The sequence below is a fragment of the Amblyomma maculatum genome, chromosome 1, assembly GCF_055883805.1.
Source record: "Amblyomma maculatum isolate TAMU_Amacu chromosome 1, ASM5588380v1, whole genome shotgun sequence".
NCBI classification, from domain to species: Eukaryota; Metazoa; Arthropoda; class Arachnida; order Ixodida; family Ixodidae; genus Amblyomma; species Amblyomma maculatum.
The window spans coordinates 72975182-72994529 of record NC_139344.1 but is presented as its reverse complement, the minus strand read 5'-3'; the positions used below and the strand labels follow the sequence as shown (position 1 = coordinate 72994529).

The following is a 19348-nucleotide window of genomic DNA, read 5'->3' as shown; positions in this document are numbered from 1 at the left end:
TTCGGCTAACGCCTCCTTCACAAACTCTGGATACTTCTCTGCAAAGCACCAGTGCACTGGAGGCGAGCCGTACCAAAGGGAGAGGAGCGACGTGTTTCAACATGAGCTGAACGTCCACACAGCACGGCGCGCCGTGGCCCTGACGGTGAACCCCTTCTCGCCCCGCGGCATATTTGAAGCGAGAGCGCAGCGAGCTCTCCCATTGGCCCTGCGAAAGTGCTGCCGTCGGATTGGACCATTTTGAGCGTCAACGGTTCTCGGCGACGGAGTCTCAAGTGCTTCCGTTCTAGACTCCGAGTGTGAGTTCGTCACGAGCGTCCATCGGGAGCAGTTCGCCCCCTGACAGTGCGGACGCGGCGGAATCTCCCCGGCCGTCGCTGCGCGAGAACAGTCGCACATGGCTATGTTAGCTTTCGGCCCCAGAGCCGATCTTGTTGTGTAAATACCTGTAAATAGTGTATAAAGCCTTTTCTTCATCTCACCAACGCCGACTCGGATTCATCGCTACCGCCCAGGGAGCTGACAGCCCTCGTTCACGAAACGGGTGACGAGCGCTGCGTTACCAACTCCTTGGCACAACCCTGTTGACGGTGGGCTACTGTGTGATAACCCCACTGGCACAACATTGGATGGCAGCTGCGGGATTGACCGGCGACAGGCACCTCGGCGCGGTGAGTACCTGAAGTTTCCCTCAAACGCCAGACTTCTCTAACACACAGGGTAGCTTAGAGAAAGGCTGAGCGTAGCATTGTGTTAACCTTGCGTGTTTCAAGCCTACAGGAAGTGTTTTGAAAACCAAGGGATGCTAAGAGGGGAATCAGTGTGAGAAAGGCTTGCGCATCTCTTGCTAGGAGCGAGATAGCGAACGTATAGTACACTATATTCTAAAAAGGCAATCAACAAGAGGCCGGTGTAAAAGATGGAGAGTTACAAGGTCAAAGAACTTCTCCAAATTTGTGATGAGTTGGGCATCGATTTGGGCTCAACAAAAAGAAAAAAGGAGATTCTTGAGATCATGCAGGCAGATGAAGTGACGGTTGAGGAAGCCGCAGAGGCCTGGGATGATATTCAAGAAAGAAAAGGGGAGGAAGAAGCCAAAAGGCTAGAACTCCAAAAGCGCAGTGAACGTGAAAAGCGGTTTTCTCGCTTAAAAAAGCTTATGCAGCTCGAGCTTTCGGCACACGGAAAAAGTGTTGAAAGGCATAAAGCTTTAATTGCCATTCAAGGTAACAGTTCGAAGTCGCGGGAGGGTCTGCAACCGTTCCTCATCGCCGAGGATATGGCAGAGTACTTGGAAGATTTCGAGCGTGTCTGCAAAAGTAAGCGCTTCGAGCGAGATACTTGGAAAGAAAAAAAAAACGATCCTTGAGATCTTGCAGACTAATGACGTGACGGTTGAGGAAGCCGCAGAGGCCTGGGCTGAGGTCAGTGAACGTCGCGAGAAAGAGGAGGAGAAGGAACGTCGCGAGAAAGAGGAGGAGAGGGAACGTCGCAAGGAAGAAATGCAGGAGCGTGCGGCGAATAGACAGCTGGAGCATAAAAAGATAGAGTTGGAGCTTCACAACGGCTCGCCAGCACCTAGCTTAGCTTCTGCGACAGTCCTTTCTAACAGTCCCAAAATCCGTGATCAACTACCGCCTTTTGCCATTGGCGAGGATATGGCTAAATTCCTCGTGAAATTTGAGCATGTGTGCGAGCGGAATGACATCGAGCCATCCCTCTGGGCACAGAATTTGTTGGCTTTGCTTCCCGGGGAGGCATCTGACGTAATCACGTGCCTGTCGAAAGAGGCTTTCGAAAGCTACAGTGATGTCAAGGAGGCACTACTGCGGAAGTACAAATTGTCGCCCGAAGCCTTCCGGCAGAGGTTCCGATATGCTCATAAGGGTAAGGAGTCGCATGTTGACTTCGCGTTCCGTCTGAAGGCCGACCTAGTTGAGTGGCTCAAGGGCGAAGAGGTTTACAACGATCGCGATAAGCTCGTGGAATGCATCGCATTAGAGCAATTCTACCGTTGTATCGATGATGATGTCAGGCTCTGGTTGCTAGATAAGCCAACGGAGGTTAAGCTAAACAAGGCAGCAGAGTTAGCGGAAGAATATTACGCCCGCCGAAGCTTGCACAACAAGGCAGTGCGCGTAGAGAAAACTGACAGGAAAGATGGCTTTCCGAGGAGGCCCGACGAACGGAAGCCATTCACGCGTCGTGAGTTTCGTAAAGACTCATCTCTTACAAAAGAAACTGTAAGGGAGGGGCAGAATGATTCTCAGAGGAATAATGATGTTCCCAAACAGGGCAACGATGCGACACGTTCTTTTGAAAAACGCAAACCGTTGAAATGCTATAACTGCAACAGAGAAGGGCACCTTGCAGCGTACTGCAAACAGAGAGCTGTGTTGGCGACCATTCGGGAAACAGACAAAAACCTGCGTCTGTTGGAGCCATATATGCAGGAGATTAAGGTAAACGGGAAAAAATGCAGAGCACTTCGAGACTCGGCAGCAACTATGGACGTTGTCCACCAGTCTTTGATATCCCCGAGTGAGTTTACGGGAGAATGCGCTTGGATACAGCAAGTGGCCGAGCAGCAGAGCGACTACACATCGCCCCTAATACTAGTCCAGGTTCCAGGAAAAGATCCGAGGCCATGCGTCGGTTATCGGCGTCTGAATGCGATAACCCGAGATCAGACATATCCAATACCGAACCTGGAAGAAAGGGTGGAGACAGTGTCGAAGGCAAATTACATCTCTACGCTAGACCTGGTGACAGGCTATTGGCAAGTACCTCTTACAGAACAAGCTAGCCGTTACGCCGCATTTGTTTCTCCATTCGGAACGTTCCGCCCAGTTATGTTGAGTTTTGGACTCAAAAACGCGCCGTATTGTTTCTCCAGTCTGATGGATCAAGTGCTTCATGGCTTGGGCGATTTCGCGTTACCATACCTCGACGATGTGGCCATCTTTTCAGATACTTGGGAGGAACATGTGGAGCACTTGCGAATCGTGTTGAGCAGGTTGAAAGAGGCGGGTCTTACTGCGAAACCGGCTAAATGTCACCTAGGTTGTGCGGAAGTGACTTATCTGGGTCATGTGGTGGGGCGCGGCCTGCGTAGACCTTCAGACATCAAGGTAGCAGCTATTGTGAACTATCCCCGGCCAACCACTAAGACTGAGATAAGGGCCTTTTTGGGTTTAGCTGGTTATTACCAACACTATGTGAGAGACTACTCTGACCTTGCCAGCCCGCTAACAGACGCACTCCGGAAATCTGAGCCCGTCAAAGTGATGTGGGACTCAGAGAAAGAGAAAGCGTTTCAGAGGCTGAAACAAGCCTTGAGCAACAAGCCAGTTCTAACGGCGCCAGACTTTTCCAAGGGCTTCATTATTCAGTGTGACGCGAGTGATCGCGGCCTGGAAGCGGTGCTATGCCAAGAAGATGCCAATGGTCATGAACGACCAGTTTTATTCTTGAGCCGCAAACTCAGTTGTAGAGAATAGGCGTACAGCACCTCTGAAAAAGAGTGCGCCTGCCTGGTGTGGGCCGTTCAAAGGCTCGCCTGCTATGTCTCCGGTTCTAAGTTTATTGTGGAAACGGATCACTGCCCGCTAACATGGTTAAGTAATATGTCGTCTAAAAGCGGCCGTTTGCTGAGGTGGAGCATGACACTCCAGCAGCACAATCTCGTTGTCCGCTATAAAAAGGGGAGGTTGAACGCGAACGCAGACGCTCTAAGTCGGGCCTTCTAGGCCGCGCTTCCTGCAGTGACTCCGCGTTGCTTACCTTCTCTTGCTTCGCTACGGACTGTTATGTTCGCGGGCAGACTGGGAAAAATTAAAGGACCTCCTTACTTCCTCAGTTGTGGTCTACGGTCCAAGTGATTTCAAGGAGACTCTTTTCTATTACTGATTATTAATCTTCTTTGCTATTTAATGTATCCTTAATGCGCAAAATTGTTGTTTGAACCTTGTGTACTGCATCCTATACACTTGTCTCTTGTTGTAGTGGGAGCAAAAAGGGGACAACAATTTAGCTAATTCAATTTGAAATCTTGCCTCTGTCTGGTGTTTGATGGGTGACCGAGGGTACTTGCTTGTGTTGGGTGTTGCCTGTTGTCGGTCGGTTTCGCAAGCCGCAGAACAGTCTACCGTTACCAGTGGCGAGTGGCAAGGGCATCGGAGCGACCCGAGCGAAGTTGATCGGCGTGCCCCGGCAACAAGGCTGTCGGCAGAGATCCTGACCTGGCGAGTGGAACCCGAGGCACGTGAGGCTACCTGGCGCCCGGACACTGTGCGTGAGCTGGGAGGAACCTGGCGAATGAGCGCGCCCGGCATCCGAGCCACATGCGAGCAGCTCGTCTTCGCGGCGCATTGTCTGATGGCGGGGGTGCTGTTGTGCCTGGCCAAAGCCGCCCAGAAATTCAGCCGGACGCCAGACTTCTTCGGCTAACGCCTCCTTCACAAACTCTGGATACTTCTCTACAAAGCACCAGTGCACTGGAGGCGAGCCGTACCAAAGGGAGAGGAGCGACGTGTTTCAACATGAGCTGAACGTCCACACAGCACGGCGCGCCGTGGCCCTGACGGTGAACCCCTTCTCGCCCCGCGGCATATTTGAAGCGAGAGCGCAGCGAGCTTTCCCATTGGCCCTGCGAAAGTGCTGCCGTCGGATTGGACCATTTTGAGCGTCAACGGTTCTCGGCGACGGAGTCTCAAGTGCTTCCGTTCGAGACTCCGAGTGTGAGTTCGTCACGAGCGTCCATCGGGAGCAGTTCGCCCCCTGACAGTGCGGACGCGGCGAAATCTCCCCGGCCGTCGCTGCGCGAGAACAGTCGCACATGGCTATGTTAGCTTTCGGCCCCAGAGCCGATCTTGTTGTGTAAATACCTGTAAATAGTGTATAAAGCCTTTTCTTCATCTCACCAACGCCGACTCGGATTCATCGCTACCGCCCAGGGAGCTGACAGCCCTCGTTCACGAAACGGGTGACGAGCGCTGCGTTACCAACTCCTTGGCACAACCCTGTTGACGGTGGGCTACTGTGTGATAACCCCACTGGCACAACATTGGTGGCAGCTGCGGGATCCACTGGGCACAACAGCGTGCTCTTTGCCGTTTTTTGTGCGCCAGCGGACTTGATTCGCGCTTGTAAAACAAGCTACTGTGTCTGTATATGTATTTCACATGCCTTCTCCCACATCGTCACCCATCATGACCTTCTTTCTTCTCTCCTTCCCCTTCCCCAGTGCAGAGTAGCAGGCCATATTTGAATTATTCCGGCCAACCTCTCTGCCTTTTCCTTTCAATAAATACATCTATCTATCTCTCGCGTAAAAGCTGTATAGATTCTCACTGTGAATGAACTAGCAACGTCTTACGATAAGTATATCGTTGTTCTGAAACTAACAGCATTATTACGAGGTAGCTCATATGAACACTGGCTACTGGGCGGCCGGGTTAACCATGGCTGACCACCCTATTGTGAATGAATGAATAATAATCATTGCAAAGGCGGTGCCTCCTGTCATACGGCACTGTCACTGTTTAAGCGAGGGCGGCTGCCCCATTTTATGCTTGAAAATTGCTGATATGGAGGTCGCTGACCTCTGCTAGGATCACATGCATAGCTATGTCACAAGTTGGTCGCTATCAAAAGACTGTTAAGAGGTTACCGGCGGCTGGAAATTCACGCGTTATAGCTAATAGTTGCTTATTGATAGGCTTGTGGTGCAAAAGAGCACCCGCAGAAGATGTCCTCACATGGCGTTCGCTGAACTTTTCCACAGAAAAATCTGCACAGAACGTGTCTCTCCGCCCTCATAAAATTGAACCGTTGAACCTCTGAAATTTATTTTGACCAAATTCGGTGTCCAACCTAATCGAGGTAGACCAACTGAATGTTGGCCTCCGAATTCGGGTGTGCCTCCTGTACCCCAAAAATGTGACCTCTTCAGAATTTGAACAAAATTGATGTCTAACCTAATTCTACTCTGGCCAATTCATGATGACCTCCATATAGTTGAGGGGGTAGTCGTCTAAATTCGGTTCAGCCCACCGCCGTGGTGCAGTGATAAGACGCTTGACTACTGCGCCCAATGATGCGGGATCAAATCTCGGCCGCGGCCGCCGCTTTTCGATGGAGGCGAAAAGTATGGCGCCTGTGTGGTGTGGGATGTCAGTGCATGTTGAAGAACCCCATGTGGTCAAAAGTTCCGCAGCCCTCCACTACGGTGTCTCTAATAGCCTGAGTCGCTTGGGAACGTTAAACCCCATAAAACCAAAAACCCGGTCTCTGGACCCCCACAGTTTGCTTCCTTCCAGATTTTACCAAAGTTGGTTCCAGCATAATTTGACTAAGGCCAGCTCAGTGGTGACAACCAAATTTATATGGGCCACCTCCAAATTTTCGCATGCTTAAGCATTCTTCGCTCGCTGAAGGCTGCGTAAACCCTAGGGATTCTTTTCGCGTGAATACTTAGAAATCGTCGTGGTAATTTAAACATCTGGGTAGGAAATAAAGCACTTCTATGCACCAATCTCACGTTAGCCTGCTCTCCAGTAGTTCAGCATATTTTACTAAGACATGGAGTCTGACGTACTTAGGTGTGCTGAAAATCACTGCTACTCGAGACCTGAAAAATAATCTATACCGCAGTCTACAACAACCGTACGCCGTGCAAAGTATCTGCTGGAGTGACTTCTCGGTAAATGAATTTAGCCAATAGAGTTTACAGACAAGTGAGAAATGACAATTGTTGCTCGCGAGTTAATCTGTAAAAATGGTTTTTACCAAAATATCATTTTCAGAAATAATATATAGTGATGAGCACGCATTTGGAAGACTAATATAGGCATGCGAATAGTAATTCTAGAAACACAAACCGTGTGAATTCGATTCAACAAATGCGTCAACGTCGGTTTGTAAGGACAATGGCCAGCCACCACTGCAATCAGCTGCGAGTCTAGCTCTTAGGTGGAAATGAATAAGCAAATGGGGATAAATTTATGATGTTGCGAACAATCAAATGACTCTTTTTTATTCACTTGCTTTCATTCTTTTGTACTTCTGTTTTGTTTTGTGTTGGGGTTCTAGAGCAAAATGTACTTCAAGGACATCATTTGCCATCCCAGTAGACGACGCCGGAACAGGTTTATGAGATTTTCGTTTATAACTCATATCTGCGTGGCATAAATATGAAAGATTACACTTGTCGTATAAATAACCCGCCTCCCCTTTCCGAAAGCACAGATCGACTACACAAAGGAAGCCGGTGCAAGAAAACCAAAGATACGCAGGTGACGTCGCAAGACGATGACCGACACTGTAGCAACAATAACCGAATTCCTAAAGACTCCCGTGCCCTTCACACGTAAGATCAATAACGGGATAATCACTGGATCGTTGCTACATCATCGGCCATTCCGAAGCAATTCTGTGTAAGAGAATTTTGGCAAAGCCTTGAAAGGCTATCGTGAGAAATGCACGGGAGAGGTAAATATTTCGAAATCAACCCATAGCAGTTCCTTACAGCTTTGACTATACAATAGTAGCAGTAGTAGTAGTGCAATGCTTTTACTTGGCCAAAACTTACAGGCTGATCATGCTGAAGGCCTGGGTAACTAGTCGACGCTGTTTTCCCCTTCAGCGCTAAGCTAGTCATACAGGCATACAGGAACCCGACTACTGAGCAGCAGGCAGTAAAAGAGGCAGTAGGAAAGGTTCGCATAGGTTGGGAGACATGGGAACGGACCGATAGCGATAAAGGAAATGGCGGCAAGTGGTTTAAGTGCATTTTAATAAGCCTGTGAAGACGAGCTTCGCGCACGGTGGGTGATGGCGGTTACAGGTGCCTACTAATATCATACATAGCTGCAAGTGCATTCCGTGCCGTTACAAAATGTACTAAACTGTGCACAAAATTTCGAACACAGCGTGTGAAACGCTGCAAAATCACTTTTTCACGTGACGCTTGCGATAAAGAAACATATCTATGGTTTGATTTAATTACGAGCAGTAAATAACTCTGGAACCAACTTAAGAGACCCCATTTGAAATGTTCGCGCAAATTTCAAGCACTCAAATGGCTTCTAGAAATATTTAGCACATAATACTGAAAGTATTGTGCAGTACACGTTTTACAAAATGCTCCATTTTGATGCTGAACGTCTTTTATTTGTCACGACTATCTACGTAAACTCTATAGGTTTCACATCGACCATTCAGCTGGAGTCCTGGATTAAAGGCCCTAGTAATGAGCCTTTGCGACTAAATTTAGTTGGCGCACTCACTCACTCTCTGGTCCATAATTTTGTGTGCAGGTGTTAATACAGTAGTGCATTTGGAGTCTACATTTCTGCCTTGCCGAGTCCTTAAATTGTCCTTCCGCGCGTACACGCCACGAAAACTCTTGAAAACGAAACACGCTTAACAATATTTTAGGCGTCACCGTGCTTAGAGTATTCGTCCAGAAGCCTCGGATGCATGTTTAAAACAGTCCAAGAGACGCGACAAAAGGCGAAGAGCGTATTTCACACTGTTCTGCAACTGTAAGCCCTTCAAGCGAAAGCAACGAAGCACTCAATCTTTTGACTAATGGTATCACAGGTTGCATTCGCGTGCAGTCGTACATGTTTCGCTCTTCCCAGAACACTGTTACATGAATCGAGCTGCTGGCTCTTGCATTTATGCAGCTCCCATCGAACGGCTGCCAGTGATGAACGCATCGCACTAATAGAAGAGAGATCTGGGAAAATTGGTACGGTGACATGATGAATGAACAGCGTTAAAGACGAGGAAGAAGAGCAAGAAGCAAACAGGACGGGCGCCGACTCTCAACTCAGAGCCCGTCCTGTTTGCTTATCGCTCTTCGTTCTCGTCTTTAGCGCTGTTTATTCATCATGACATCGCGCTAGTAATCCGTTCAGGGACTAAGGCATCTAGCGTTTAAAGCCCGGAAACTGCAATGTTTCTCGGGCGACGGCCGGGAGTCAGGGGCCGACCTAAAATATCGATTAGAGCAAGCGATCTAAGCGTATACGGACACCTGAAGTCCGATCATGACTCTCCTGTCCGCAATACTGCACGCTAAAGAACGGCCCGCTTATGTCTTAAGGAAGTTAACTGCAGCAGCTGATTATTATTACATATTATGCAGCTCAATGCAAATATGTTTGACCGCCGGAGATAAGTGCACTTCTTACGCTGCTCCAAGCACAAGCAGAGCGTATAAGCACAAGCAGCGAGTCAATTTGCGCACTCGATTTCCGTCATTAGCTCGAATGGGAAAAGTGCAGCTCGCGTCGTTGTGGAAACAGTAACCACCGCGACGCGAAGCAAGTGCGCTCTAGAATATGAAAAAAAAAAAAAAGAAAAGAAACGATGTGCCACTTACTGGGCCCTTGGCAAAGCGCTGACCTGGCACAGAACATGGCTGCCAAGGCGAGAATCAACGGTGGCCTCATGCTTAGCCCAGCCGACGTAAAGGGCTCCGCAGGAGTCAGTCGCGAACGCAGGCCGTGTGTGCGGAATAGTTTCTTGGGTCTTACATACAGCGGCTGACTGCGATATGAAGTAGCGAAACTGGATTCCTCACCTCGGCGCCGAGATAATGAATAACCGAGGAGATGGCAACATCGCATCGGCTTTCATTTCAGACGGTTGGTTCCGCTTTTGCAGAGAGCAGCTTGAGGCCATGTCTGCATGCCTTACTTGAGACAAAGAGGTGCCGCTGATTGAAGGTATTGGGCTCGAGATCGAGCAGAGTCGCCACCTAACGGCATAGCGGCGAACCCTATACCCTGTGTGTATGCGTGTTCGCGTTGCGTGCCAGCCCGCAGTGATTTACGTGCGCGCGTGTACAAGAGCGCTTTTTGCTTGTTTCGCGGTTCCTGTGCGCTTATGCTTACTATCTGCCTCTTTCAAAATAAGTATGGACAGGCTATTACCTCACGCTCCATTAAAAAATTTACTTGTACATATCGAGTATGTCATGCTGCAAAGGACATCATCAGTCGCAGCCTTCGGCGCTTGAGCTTCTTTCACAAGCGGTGTCTCAAACGAAACGTTGCTGTCGTTAGGCGCCGTGTCAAAGCAAAACAGGTTGCTGCCGTCAATACAACCTAATGCAAACGCTCAAACATCGTATATTCCCGTTTCTGTTTGGAATACCGCAACTACTGAAACATGAGACCGCAGACTGCTGCATAGCAAAATCCAGTGCGGACAAGCTACTCTGTGCTTTCTGTATCCACGATAGAGTTGTCTGAGTTTCTTTTTTTTTTTTTTTTGTTAATTCTTTGTCGCGGTGTCTCAGTGGTAGAGCGCTCGACTGCTGATTTCGAGAACGGGGGGCTCGATCCCGGCCGTTTCGAAAGGCTCTCCTCGTCTGTGGGATTTGACTGCACGTTAAACAATCCCACGTGGTCAACGACACCGAGGCCCGTCCCCTACATCCTCCGTCATATAGCCGATGTCGCATGGCGCGTTAAACCCATATATGCATTTTTGTTTTGCTTTTTTTTTTTTCTGTTGAAGGCTCCTGCGCGTCCATAACAGTGGTAATGAACACATTTCGCTTTAGAGAAATGCTCGAACGTTTGAGAAACGAATCTTCCCAGCCCCTGTTACACTAAATATTAGATAATACACCTAGATCAATGTACACTGGTTGCCCATGAGAATCAATTCTGTGCTGTCCTTCAAGCAGACTGGTTGTTTCTGACAAGGGGGGTATAGCTTCATACGGGCTTAACCATCGGTGTTTAGTGCGGCAATAAATGCATATTTATAATGACATGATAAGGTGAACTCCATTTCTTCCAGGACAGCTTTATATCCGGTACCTGCTTTGGAAGTAAACGACAGAACCACCCCAAGTCAACAATAATTACAATGATAAAGAAATATTCAGCCTTCAAAATTCCTTGCCAGAACATGACTGCAACCGAGCGCAATTTTTACGTCTTCGCAGCTACAGATTCGTAGCTTGCACTTTAACGTCACTAAAAATTATTCGCTACATGGTGAAATAATTGTCATTGAAAAAAAATAATTACGCTACTAATTTACCATTTATAAACATCACACGCATCAAAAATTCCTTATAATTCCCTAGGTTTCAGGAAATCAGAGTCATTTCAGAGTGCAATACCAGATTATCATCCGCAAGAAGCATTCGCCTTGTTGTCAGCTCGGCAAACTCAATCCGCTCACCGTTCTATACGTGAGCAGTAGTCAGCTTTCCTGTGCGACGAGGTTTCCTGTACAGTGTCGGCGTAATCTCATTTTTGGGGAATACTTGTGCCTGGCTTTCTAGCCAGAGTTGATGTCCACTCAGTCTACGGCAAACCGCCGGGCAGTACGCTGTCAGTGCTGCATTTAATATGCTTAATCCTCGAGTCAAGTACGATATAATGAACCAGGCTGCATCGATTCAATCTAAAGTACTGCAGGTCAGAACACGAACCTTGTATCTCTGTGGGCTTGACACTAAATTTGCCTATCTCACTCGTATAAGATACGCGCACTCTGTTGAAAAGGCGATATGTCATGTTCAGACCCAAGTACCAGGCCTGTGAGCGCCGTACTACAACGCAAAAAGCGTGCAAAGCGATGCCAGCAAATCTAAAGGACGGGTGGATGTTTGCCTTGTTTTCCTAAAATCCGCGCTTTCTTTTTCTTTTTTTTTTTGCTGCATTGGCGAAATCCACGGATTTTTTTTTCTGCAATATTGGAACACTCTAAACAGTAAATAAACAGTAAATCGCTAATACATTGCATAAGGCACGCTTTCCTGGCCAACAAACCCGCCGTAAACTCGGAAGCAGATATACACCGCGTGCATTTCTGCCAGCGCCGCAAGCTGCCGATCCCCACTATCGCAGCGACGGTGGCGAATAGTATAATACACAGGCGCATAAACAGTAATTCTAAACTTCACCGCCGATCTCCAGTTTATGTCTAGTGCACTAACCTTACCCCCCCAAGCTGGAAAAAAATAAAATCTTTCTCGGAGGTGAAAATAAGCGTCGGAACATTCCAGGACCTTCAAGTGGCGGTGGTAGTGGTTATTTATTGTATATACAAAAGGAAAGAAAAGATGTTTGCCAGCCCCGGTATCTGCTATCTGATATCTGAAGCACCTGAACTGGGGCGGCGGAAATAAAGGGATAGCGAGAAAGAGGTAGAGGCAATCAAAGAGGAGAGCGGTAGAGAGAAAGAAAAGGGTAGGTAAAAATAAAAGAAATATATACACTATGGTACAGTATACAGTAGTTTGCTTGAGGCCCACCCGCAAATGTCTTAAGTCACTGAGCACTCGGCACATCGGGCGGGCCTCCGCAATAGCTCTGCGTCCAGGCAACTGTTCACTACGCACGCAATGGCGCACTGTACAAAACACTGACCGGCTGTCGTGGGCGATCGGCCGTTATTGTGCGAAATAGCACACGGAGAACGTTCAGTCACAGCGCGCTGTAAGCTTCTGAAAACGAGAGAAAGAGAGAGAAAGAAGAAATGATGTTGACCGCCGAATTGACTAGTGAACGCTCAGTAACAAGTGGCCGAAGTCGTTGCATGGTGTTTCTTTTTTTTTTCGAAAGCTCAATAATATTTTTTTTTTTTTATTTTCAGAATGAGGTAGTACAAATGTTTGCCCTCGAGCATTTCCTCCTGACAGGACCCTGACCTCGGAATTCGATAAGGTGCAGCAACAGTGGCAACTGCAGCGGTTTCACAAACAAAAACCAGTGTGCGTAACCTTACGTTTTAACGGGCATACGTAACAAAACGTAGACATTTCACAATTCACAACTGTAATTTCAACACATTTCTGTAGCTGGATTTTGCAAGATGCAAAACAATGAATTGTGAAAACAGTGAACACGAATGTTCTATTGTGAAAGGGGAAAATGACATGTATATACTCAGTGAGTATATATGAAGCGCACAAGGTGCGGCCCGCCGCGTCGCCCGAAACAGACGTGTTGCGCCTAGTTCACATCGCCACTGCAGACATTCCTCCATGGGCTGTGCTGCCGTCGAAACATCGGTACGGTCGGTGCTTGATAATTTCAGGATTTAAGGCGTGAGAAAGTATGAAGGATGACGGGAAGGTTTGAGATCGATCGCAGTGCTTCGACCGAAATATGCACTTGCCTTTACACCGAAAATGAACCGTACTGCCGTGCGCGTCACTTGTAAGAGTGCTTCAGCAAGTGGTCGCTCACTCCGTTACCGGTGTTTTAAACACATGAAGCCGTATCGTGTATAATTATCGAAATTGGGGTTTTGGGCCGATTATTAACGCCGTGCACTTTTGGCACACTCTCGATTCAGGACGCAGCGCTGTGCAACCTCTTCGTATGTAATTGTTTTCAATATTCTTTTAGTGGGCAGCAGTTAAAAGTACTACTGTACAGCAGCTGTCACAGTGAATGAAGACAATACGGCCAATTCAACGAGGAGCCAAGCTCAGCCAAGTTTTTTTTTTTTTTCACTTTGAAGTCATGTGAGGTACACCAATGTTGGAAGCTTTTTTCAAATGTGATGAACTTTCCTCAAAATAAATTTATGTGCAAGTACGGAGGTGACTAAGGCTTTGAATTTCCTCAGTAGCTTTCGAACAGCACTGGCGCTTTATCCTCTTTTTAGCTATATGGCTGAAGTTGAGTGTGAAGGTTACTTTACCTGCTTTAAAATTTCTCATATTGTGCTCCATCAACCCCCATTCGAGCGCTACATACAAGGCTGCTTACGTCGGTACAACTCTTCAGCTGTCTGGTTGTTTCAGCCTGTTTTGTCAGTAATAGTCTTATCATCTTTCTCGGGAATATTTTGCAGAGGTGTATGGTGTGGATGCGGTCTTCTTCACAGATCAGCTGTGAACATTAAATGAAATGAGGAAAACAAACATGCTACATTGCCTGTTGATTTGTATCACTTTCAGGCAGCTCTTGACATTACTAACAAAGGTGTATGTAAGGTGCGTAGGCCAGAAATACAGTTTACGAATATCACAGGTGCCCGTCGCTGATATTTGGGCTCCCTCTAGAGCGGTCGCATCCTGATAGAGTTCTTCAATTCGTACTATCAGCAGAGCGGTTCTTCATGGCCTGCTTCCACATAACTTTGTGGGTAGTTCGAAACACAGAGAACCCAAGCTCAAGTTTCGTCTCGCGAAGCCAGCGCCACGCTTCCCCCGGCGGAAAGTCGTCGAGGCTACTCGGAAGAAGCGCGGTGGGCGCTGCCGGTCAGACGGCGGCGATAGCGCCTACGATATACCTACGCGTACGCGCCCTTCAGTCGGAGTGGAGAGTAGGAGGGGATGCCTTTGTGGGAAAAGCAAGTTTTGATTTTGTAGATTTTGGTTGAAGAATGCTGAAGAAGGATGAAACGAGAGATGAACAAGTTAATGATTCATAAAAAAGTGGAGGCCAAAAAGGACTGTTGCTCACCGGGAAAAATTCTCATGGATTCAGAATTTATCCTTTACTCTTATCGAAGCGCTGAATTGTAGCGCATGAATGTTTCTCCAACTAGCGGACGAAGAGGTCAGAACATTGCCTACAACCCCACTGGTGAATGAATTTGCTTCATAATAATTTACATGAAGGTCACCGCAGCTTCGTGTTTGCAGTAAGCATAAGTTTCAGCTCTGCAAGGGCATCTTCCGGCTAGAACCAAAAACTTTCACTTTTGATGGTATGAACGTGCCTGCTATGAAATAAACAGATGTGATCTAGCCTACATTTTTACCTCTGTCTTAGAAGTGCTAAAAGCATCCCAAACTTTCCTCGGCATATGCTAATCTTGTTTTCATCATTTCAACTCTGTCCAATAATCGGGGAGCAGATACAAAGCAACAACAAAGCACTGAAACTTGTTTGAAAGAGTCTTGACGTCGTTCCGCGTGTGTTTGCGCCCTAGTTATTGACACGTACTCGTCGCGTGCACTGGTTTGAGGGCACTGGCACTGAATGCTGCGTTTGCACAGCCAGTTGTGTGTCTGTAAAGCCCATATTCTCACAAAACTCAAATCCAAAAATGGCGTGAGAATAAAAATACATGAGACTAGCTTCTCAGCCTAGCTTCAAGCCTGCCTAGCTTTCAGAGTTTAAGAATCTCGTTGTCCCGCGAATAATTACCTGGGTTATCCGGAGAGAGAACGCATGTCTCTTACCTTCCAAGGCTTTTCAGTGAATAGACACCACTGCCATAGGAAGATATTTTTCCTACGCCGTTAACTTTCATCCCTGAGAAAACACGATTACTTTTAGAAGGATTCAATAACAAAACAAATAAAGTGGGCTGTTCGCATTCGAAATGGAAGAAAATCGATCGAGCGCGCCATCGTGTGCTTCGTTTCGTAGTGCTTATAGAGCGTTCGGTATTTCGAGCATATATAACAAAGTGGCTAACTAATACAAATGGCAAGGCGTATGCGATGTGATCGCTTACTTCCAGAGTGTACTTGACATCCACTCGTGTATAGTAGTTGTCGACAATCTGGTTCATAGAGTACACGTTATTAATGAGCTTTTCAACCTTATTCAAGCTCGATTTACGGAAAACAAAAGTCAAGCAAGTAGAAATAGGATTTCGGGACTTGTGCTGCGCGTAGACGTGCTTTATTACGTTCACATGTGTATCGCAGCATAACCTAGCGACTGAGATAGTTTGCGAGCAATGCTCGGGAAGTGTTTGTGGGCCCCTTTAAGACAGTTTTCTTCAGATAAGTTTTAACATAACATCGTTTTGAAAGTAATAACTACAGCGTGTGAGCATTGAACACAATTTCACGAAAGAGTTGTTTCATTTCCAGTATCCAAAGTCTATAGAGTGTTCTCATTTCGTGTTAACCTGTTGAAGTCCTGTACCAGGTTCTTTAATATTCTTTGATTTTAGTATCTGTTCTGTATTCAGAATAAGTTTAATGCATCGAAATGCCCGACGATCGTAAGGCCGCATGTTGTCACAGACTCACGCATGAGGGGGGTATGACAATGCTGAACCGGGTTTAATTCTTTGCCGAATGCGCTTTCGGGTTGGGTGCGCAAGGGTGCTTGCAGTTCTTAGAATACATGTGTTGCTGTTTGCAAAATCAAAGCGTGCTGGAGGTATCAGCCTCGCTATAAATAAAGAAGGTATTTTAAGCCACCAGTTAGCTCATTCCAAGGTTCCTAAGAAGAGCATTGCTAAAAACTACCTGCATGCCGCTCTTGACAAATCCTGCCTACATGAAATTACATGTATAGCGTGGATGTCTGGCTGAAAATACTGACCAGTGCAGGATTTCCCTCTTAGATGGTCACCTCTGTTTCACAGGACCTTGCCAGGGATGCCAGGGATGTAGAGCAGCGCCGCTGCGCTGAAGAAGCGCAAGGTACAAGATCCGTTGTCATTCCATATTGCTATCAAATCTCCCACCGCTTAAAAAACGTGGCAGCAAAGGTGACGTCCTGGTAGTCATCACTGTACCCGGAAAACTGGCTGGCTTGTGCAATATGGTGCAAGGAAAGCACAAGCAGCTAAGGAGGCAGTATCACTTAGGCAGGTTCATCCCGAAGAAGGGTGCCGTCGTTTACCATATACCGATGTCCCGTGTCAGAAGCTACACAGAACAAATTGGATGTTGCAGAACGCCACACTTCAGAGCTCATCGCAGGAGTAGACGCACTGGCGGGGTGGTGGGGAACTGGCCGTCCATGTGGTCAGTGTCATGGTTCTGTTCCAAAGGCGTGCGCCTCGATTCCAAGAAACGAGAATCTTAAAGAAGTTTGTGTTCGAACTCAGCAGAAAAGTATACGAAGCATACTAGATTAAGATGGAATTCACCACTTGTGTTAGCAATTGAAGCCTCCGTCGCCTTATCCGATAACTTAAGAAGTCGCACGTACGGCAACGTGCCAGTGTTCTTATTTTGTCATTACTTAATTTGTTTAGATCAGCTTCACTCTAGGGGTGGACCACGTTTATGTCGGCTTTCAACAGCTTCTTATCCAAAGCATGGTTTCCTGTGCTTGGTACGTCACGATATAAAGCGAAAAAGTGATGTGGGTTCAATGCTGCAGAATAGGGCAACCACTGAACTGGAATTTTTAACTGACGCAAAGCGGGGTTTAGATTCAAGAAAAGCTACAAAACATCAATTCACATTCGGTTATAGAGGTACGTACTGAGTGTTTTTGACCTATGAGATGAGAGGGTGACGTCGAAGTCCAGCCCTCAGGACGCTTAGACCTCTAGTAAAACCCGCTGCCCCAAAGCCATACAGGCACATTTTTTGGGTTTGACTAAAATGGGCTGTAATTGTAGCTTCGGACTTTATGAGAACGTTTTAATAAGTGTTCCTACATTTTCTTAACATAAAGATGACCAGCTGAGATGAAGTACCTTTATGCATGCCGCAAAAGCTAGAGTCACGCCAGACAGCACCTTTCTCGCATACTGTTAAAGCATCTGCCATGTCTGAAGAAGAGGAAGACTTCGGGGAAGAAGGCTTCGAGGGTTTGCGTGATACCTGCTCTCTAACGCTCAACACTACCTCCAGCTTCAGCGCCCCACATTCACTCTAAGACTGACTCAATAATTATGAAGCAGACAGCTGAGATAAAAGTAAACCCAATGCCGCGTAGTCATGGTATGTCCTAGGATCTCCAGCTGGCAGGTTGAAACTATGACAGCACTGATTTTTGTACGCCTGATTGTGCTTAGCCATTTCTGTGGAAGGAAAGAGGCCTCCTCTCTTCCGCGGATTTCCCGTATTGTTGTGCAAGCGGTTGATCGCTTCTCATGTGAAGCAGTGGAATGATGAGCGAGATGCCTGCTACTTTTTCTGTCTTGTGCCAAACACACGCATACACTATGTGTGTGTTCCTAAGCAAACTAAAAACGAAGCAACGAACGCCACTACTCGTACTAGGCCGTAGGAAGATGTTCCATTCAGCGGGCTACAGTGTTCTACAAGGCTGTAAGCCGGAACGTTGTTAGCCGGGGCGCACCTCAGCCTGCACATCCGAGAGCTTTGGTTGGCGGCGCTTCGTTTGAAGACCGCTGGAGAGGGCGACAGATAACGCACAAACCAATCAGTATGCGCCTGGCTTTGCACCCTGTGGCAATGCGCCGACGACAGGCGCTAGGCTCCTCCCACAGCGAGGGCAGCTGTCATTAGGAAAGCTGTTCAAAAAAAGAAAAAAAAAATATCCGAGCGGTGGGCAGACCACGCACGCTGGTCCACGGCTGAGCCCAAGAGGCGGCTGTGGCTGGTCTTGTCAGATCTCTCTGAGGCACCGGGTGGAGGCATGGATGGACGTGGCAGCATTGCTCTCCGAAGGCTACACGCGCGTCCACCACCATGCGTTCCTTTCCCACTCTCTCTGTCCAAAAAAAAAGGGTCTTCCTTCAGCCCAGTCCCCCCCCCCCCCCCCCCCAAAAAAAAAAAAAAAAAAAAAAACAGCGAACAACAAGAACGGCTGGGGAAGCCCTTCAGTTTGTGTTGCTGTGTCCATTCGATTGGACCACTCAAGTTGTTGAAGCTTGTGGAAACAACACTTTGGTGCGCTGTTGCAAATTCAATATGCTCAAGGACGTCCGTGTACTATGTGCGCGAATAAGTTTGAATTGTGGCAGTGTCCTCAGATATTATTGGGAAATGGCGGTCCAAGTGACAGGTGTGTACGACGTCATGCAGGTTCCAGGTGAGTTTCATTATTTTGCCGCTCTTGCCTTCACGGTGCAGACAATCCGTTTTCTGACTTTTGCATGTGCGGGTTCTGTCCGGAATGAAGCAGATCAGCTAGGAGATGTGAACTTTGACGAACTGATGAAGAGTGCTAATTCCGGCTATAGTTGGTGCATATGTGTTGCTCTTCTGTTCCCGTTCTATAAGCGCTGAATTTTTTATAAGTGATCCTACATTAAAGCACACTATTCAGGAAGCATAACCAAACCTTATGCATGAAATTCTGGCCTGTTCACTTTGCACATCGTACTGTTCTAGTTAGGCGCTGTCTCGTCCTTTTCTCGTATAACTTTAATAAAAATTAAAAAACAACGATTTTACGCATCACTGAGGCGGCGTTCGTGAACACCAGAAGCGCAACAGAGTTACGTGTTTCACTTTACGTTTTCGGTTTGTTCTTGGAGGAAGGCGGGATGCGATCGGGGCACACCGTCGGTGGCACCTGCGGCGCCGTGTCCTAGCCACCGCATTTTTACGCGGTGTTTCCCAAATGACACTACATGTACATGTCTGAAATTGTCACGCACGGCCCCGAGCTCGCAGGCTATATCACTCCATCCCACCCCCCTCTGCAAAGCGATCGAGGGTCCCATGACCCCCTGACTCCCT

The 19348-nt window shown here is 47.5% G+C and overlaps 2 protein-coding genes across 2 annotated transcripts in view; one reads left to right on the top strand and one right to left on the bottom strand.

The window, feature by feature from the left end:
- The window catches only part of LOC146202791 (protein lev-9-like), a 79609-nt gene extending 69983 nt beyond the window's left edge, over positions 1 to 9626 (bottom strand). The window contains exon 1 of the mRNA XM_084588337.1: positions 9392 to 9626. Within this exon, the coding sequence (XP_084444463.1) occupies positions 9392 to 9461 (70 nt within the window). The 5' untranslated portion in view covers positions 9462 to 9626. The remainder of the gene's footprint in view (positions 1 to 9391) is intronic.
- On the top strand, positions 920 to 8325 carry LOC146202792 (uncharacterized). The gene is made up of 3 exons (XM_084587516.1): positions 920 to 1127; positions 1447 to 2779; positions 8319 to 8325. Exons 1-3 carry the CDS (start codon positions 920 to 922, stop codon positions 8323 to 8325), a joined length of 1548 nt encoding a protein of 515 aa, XP_084443642.1.
- Positions 9627 to 19348: the final 9722 nt, after the last annotated feature.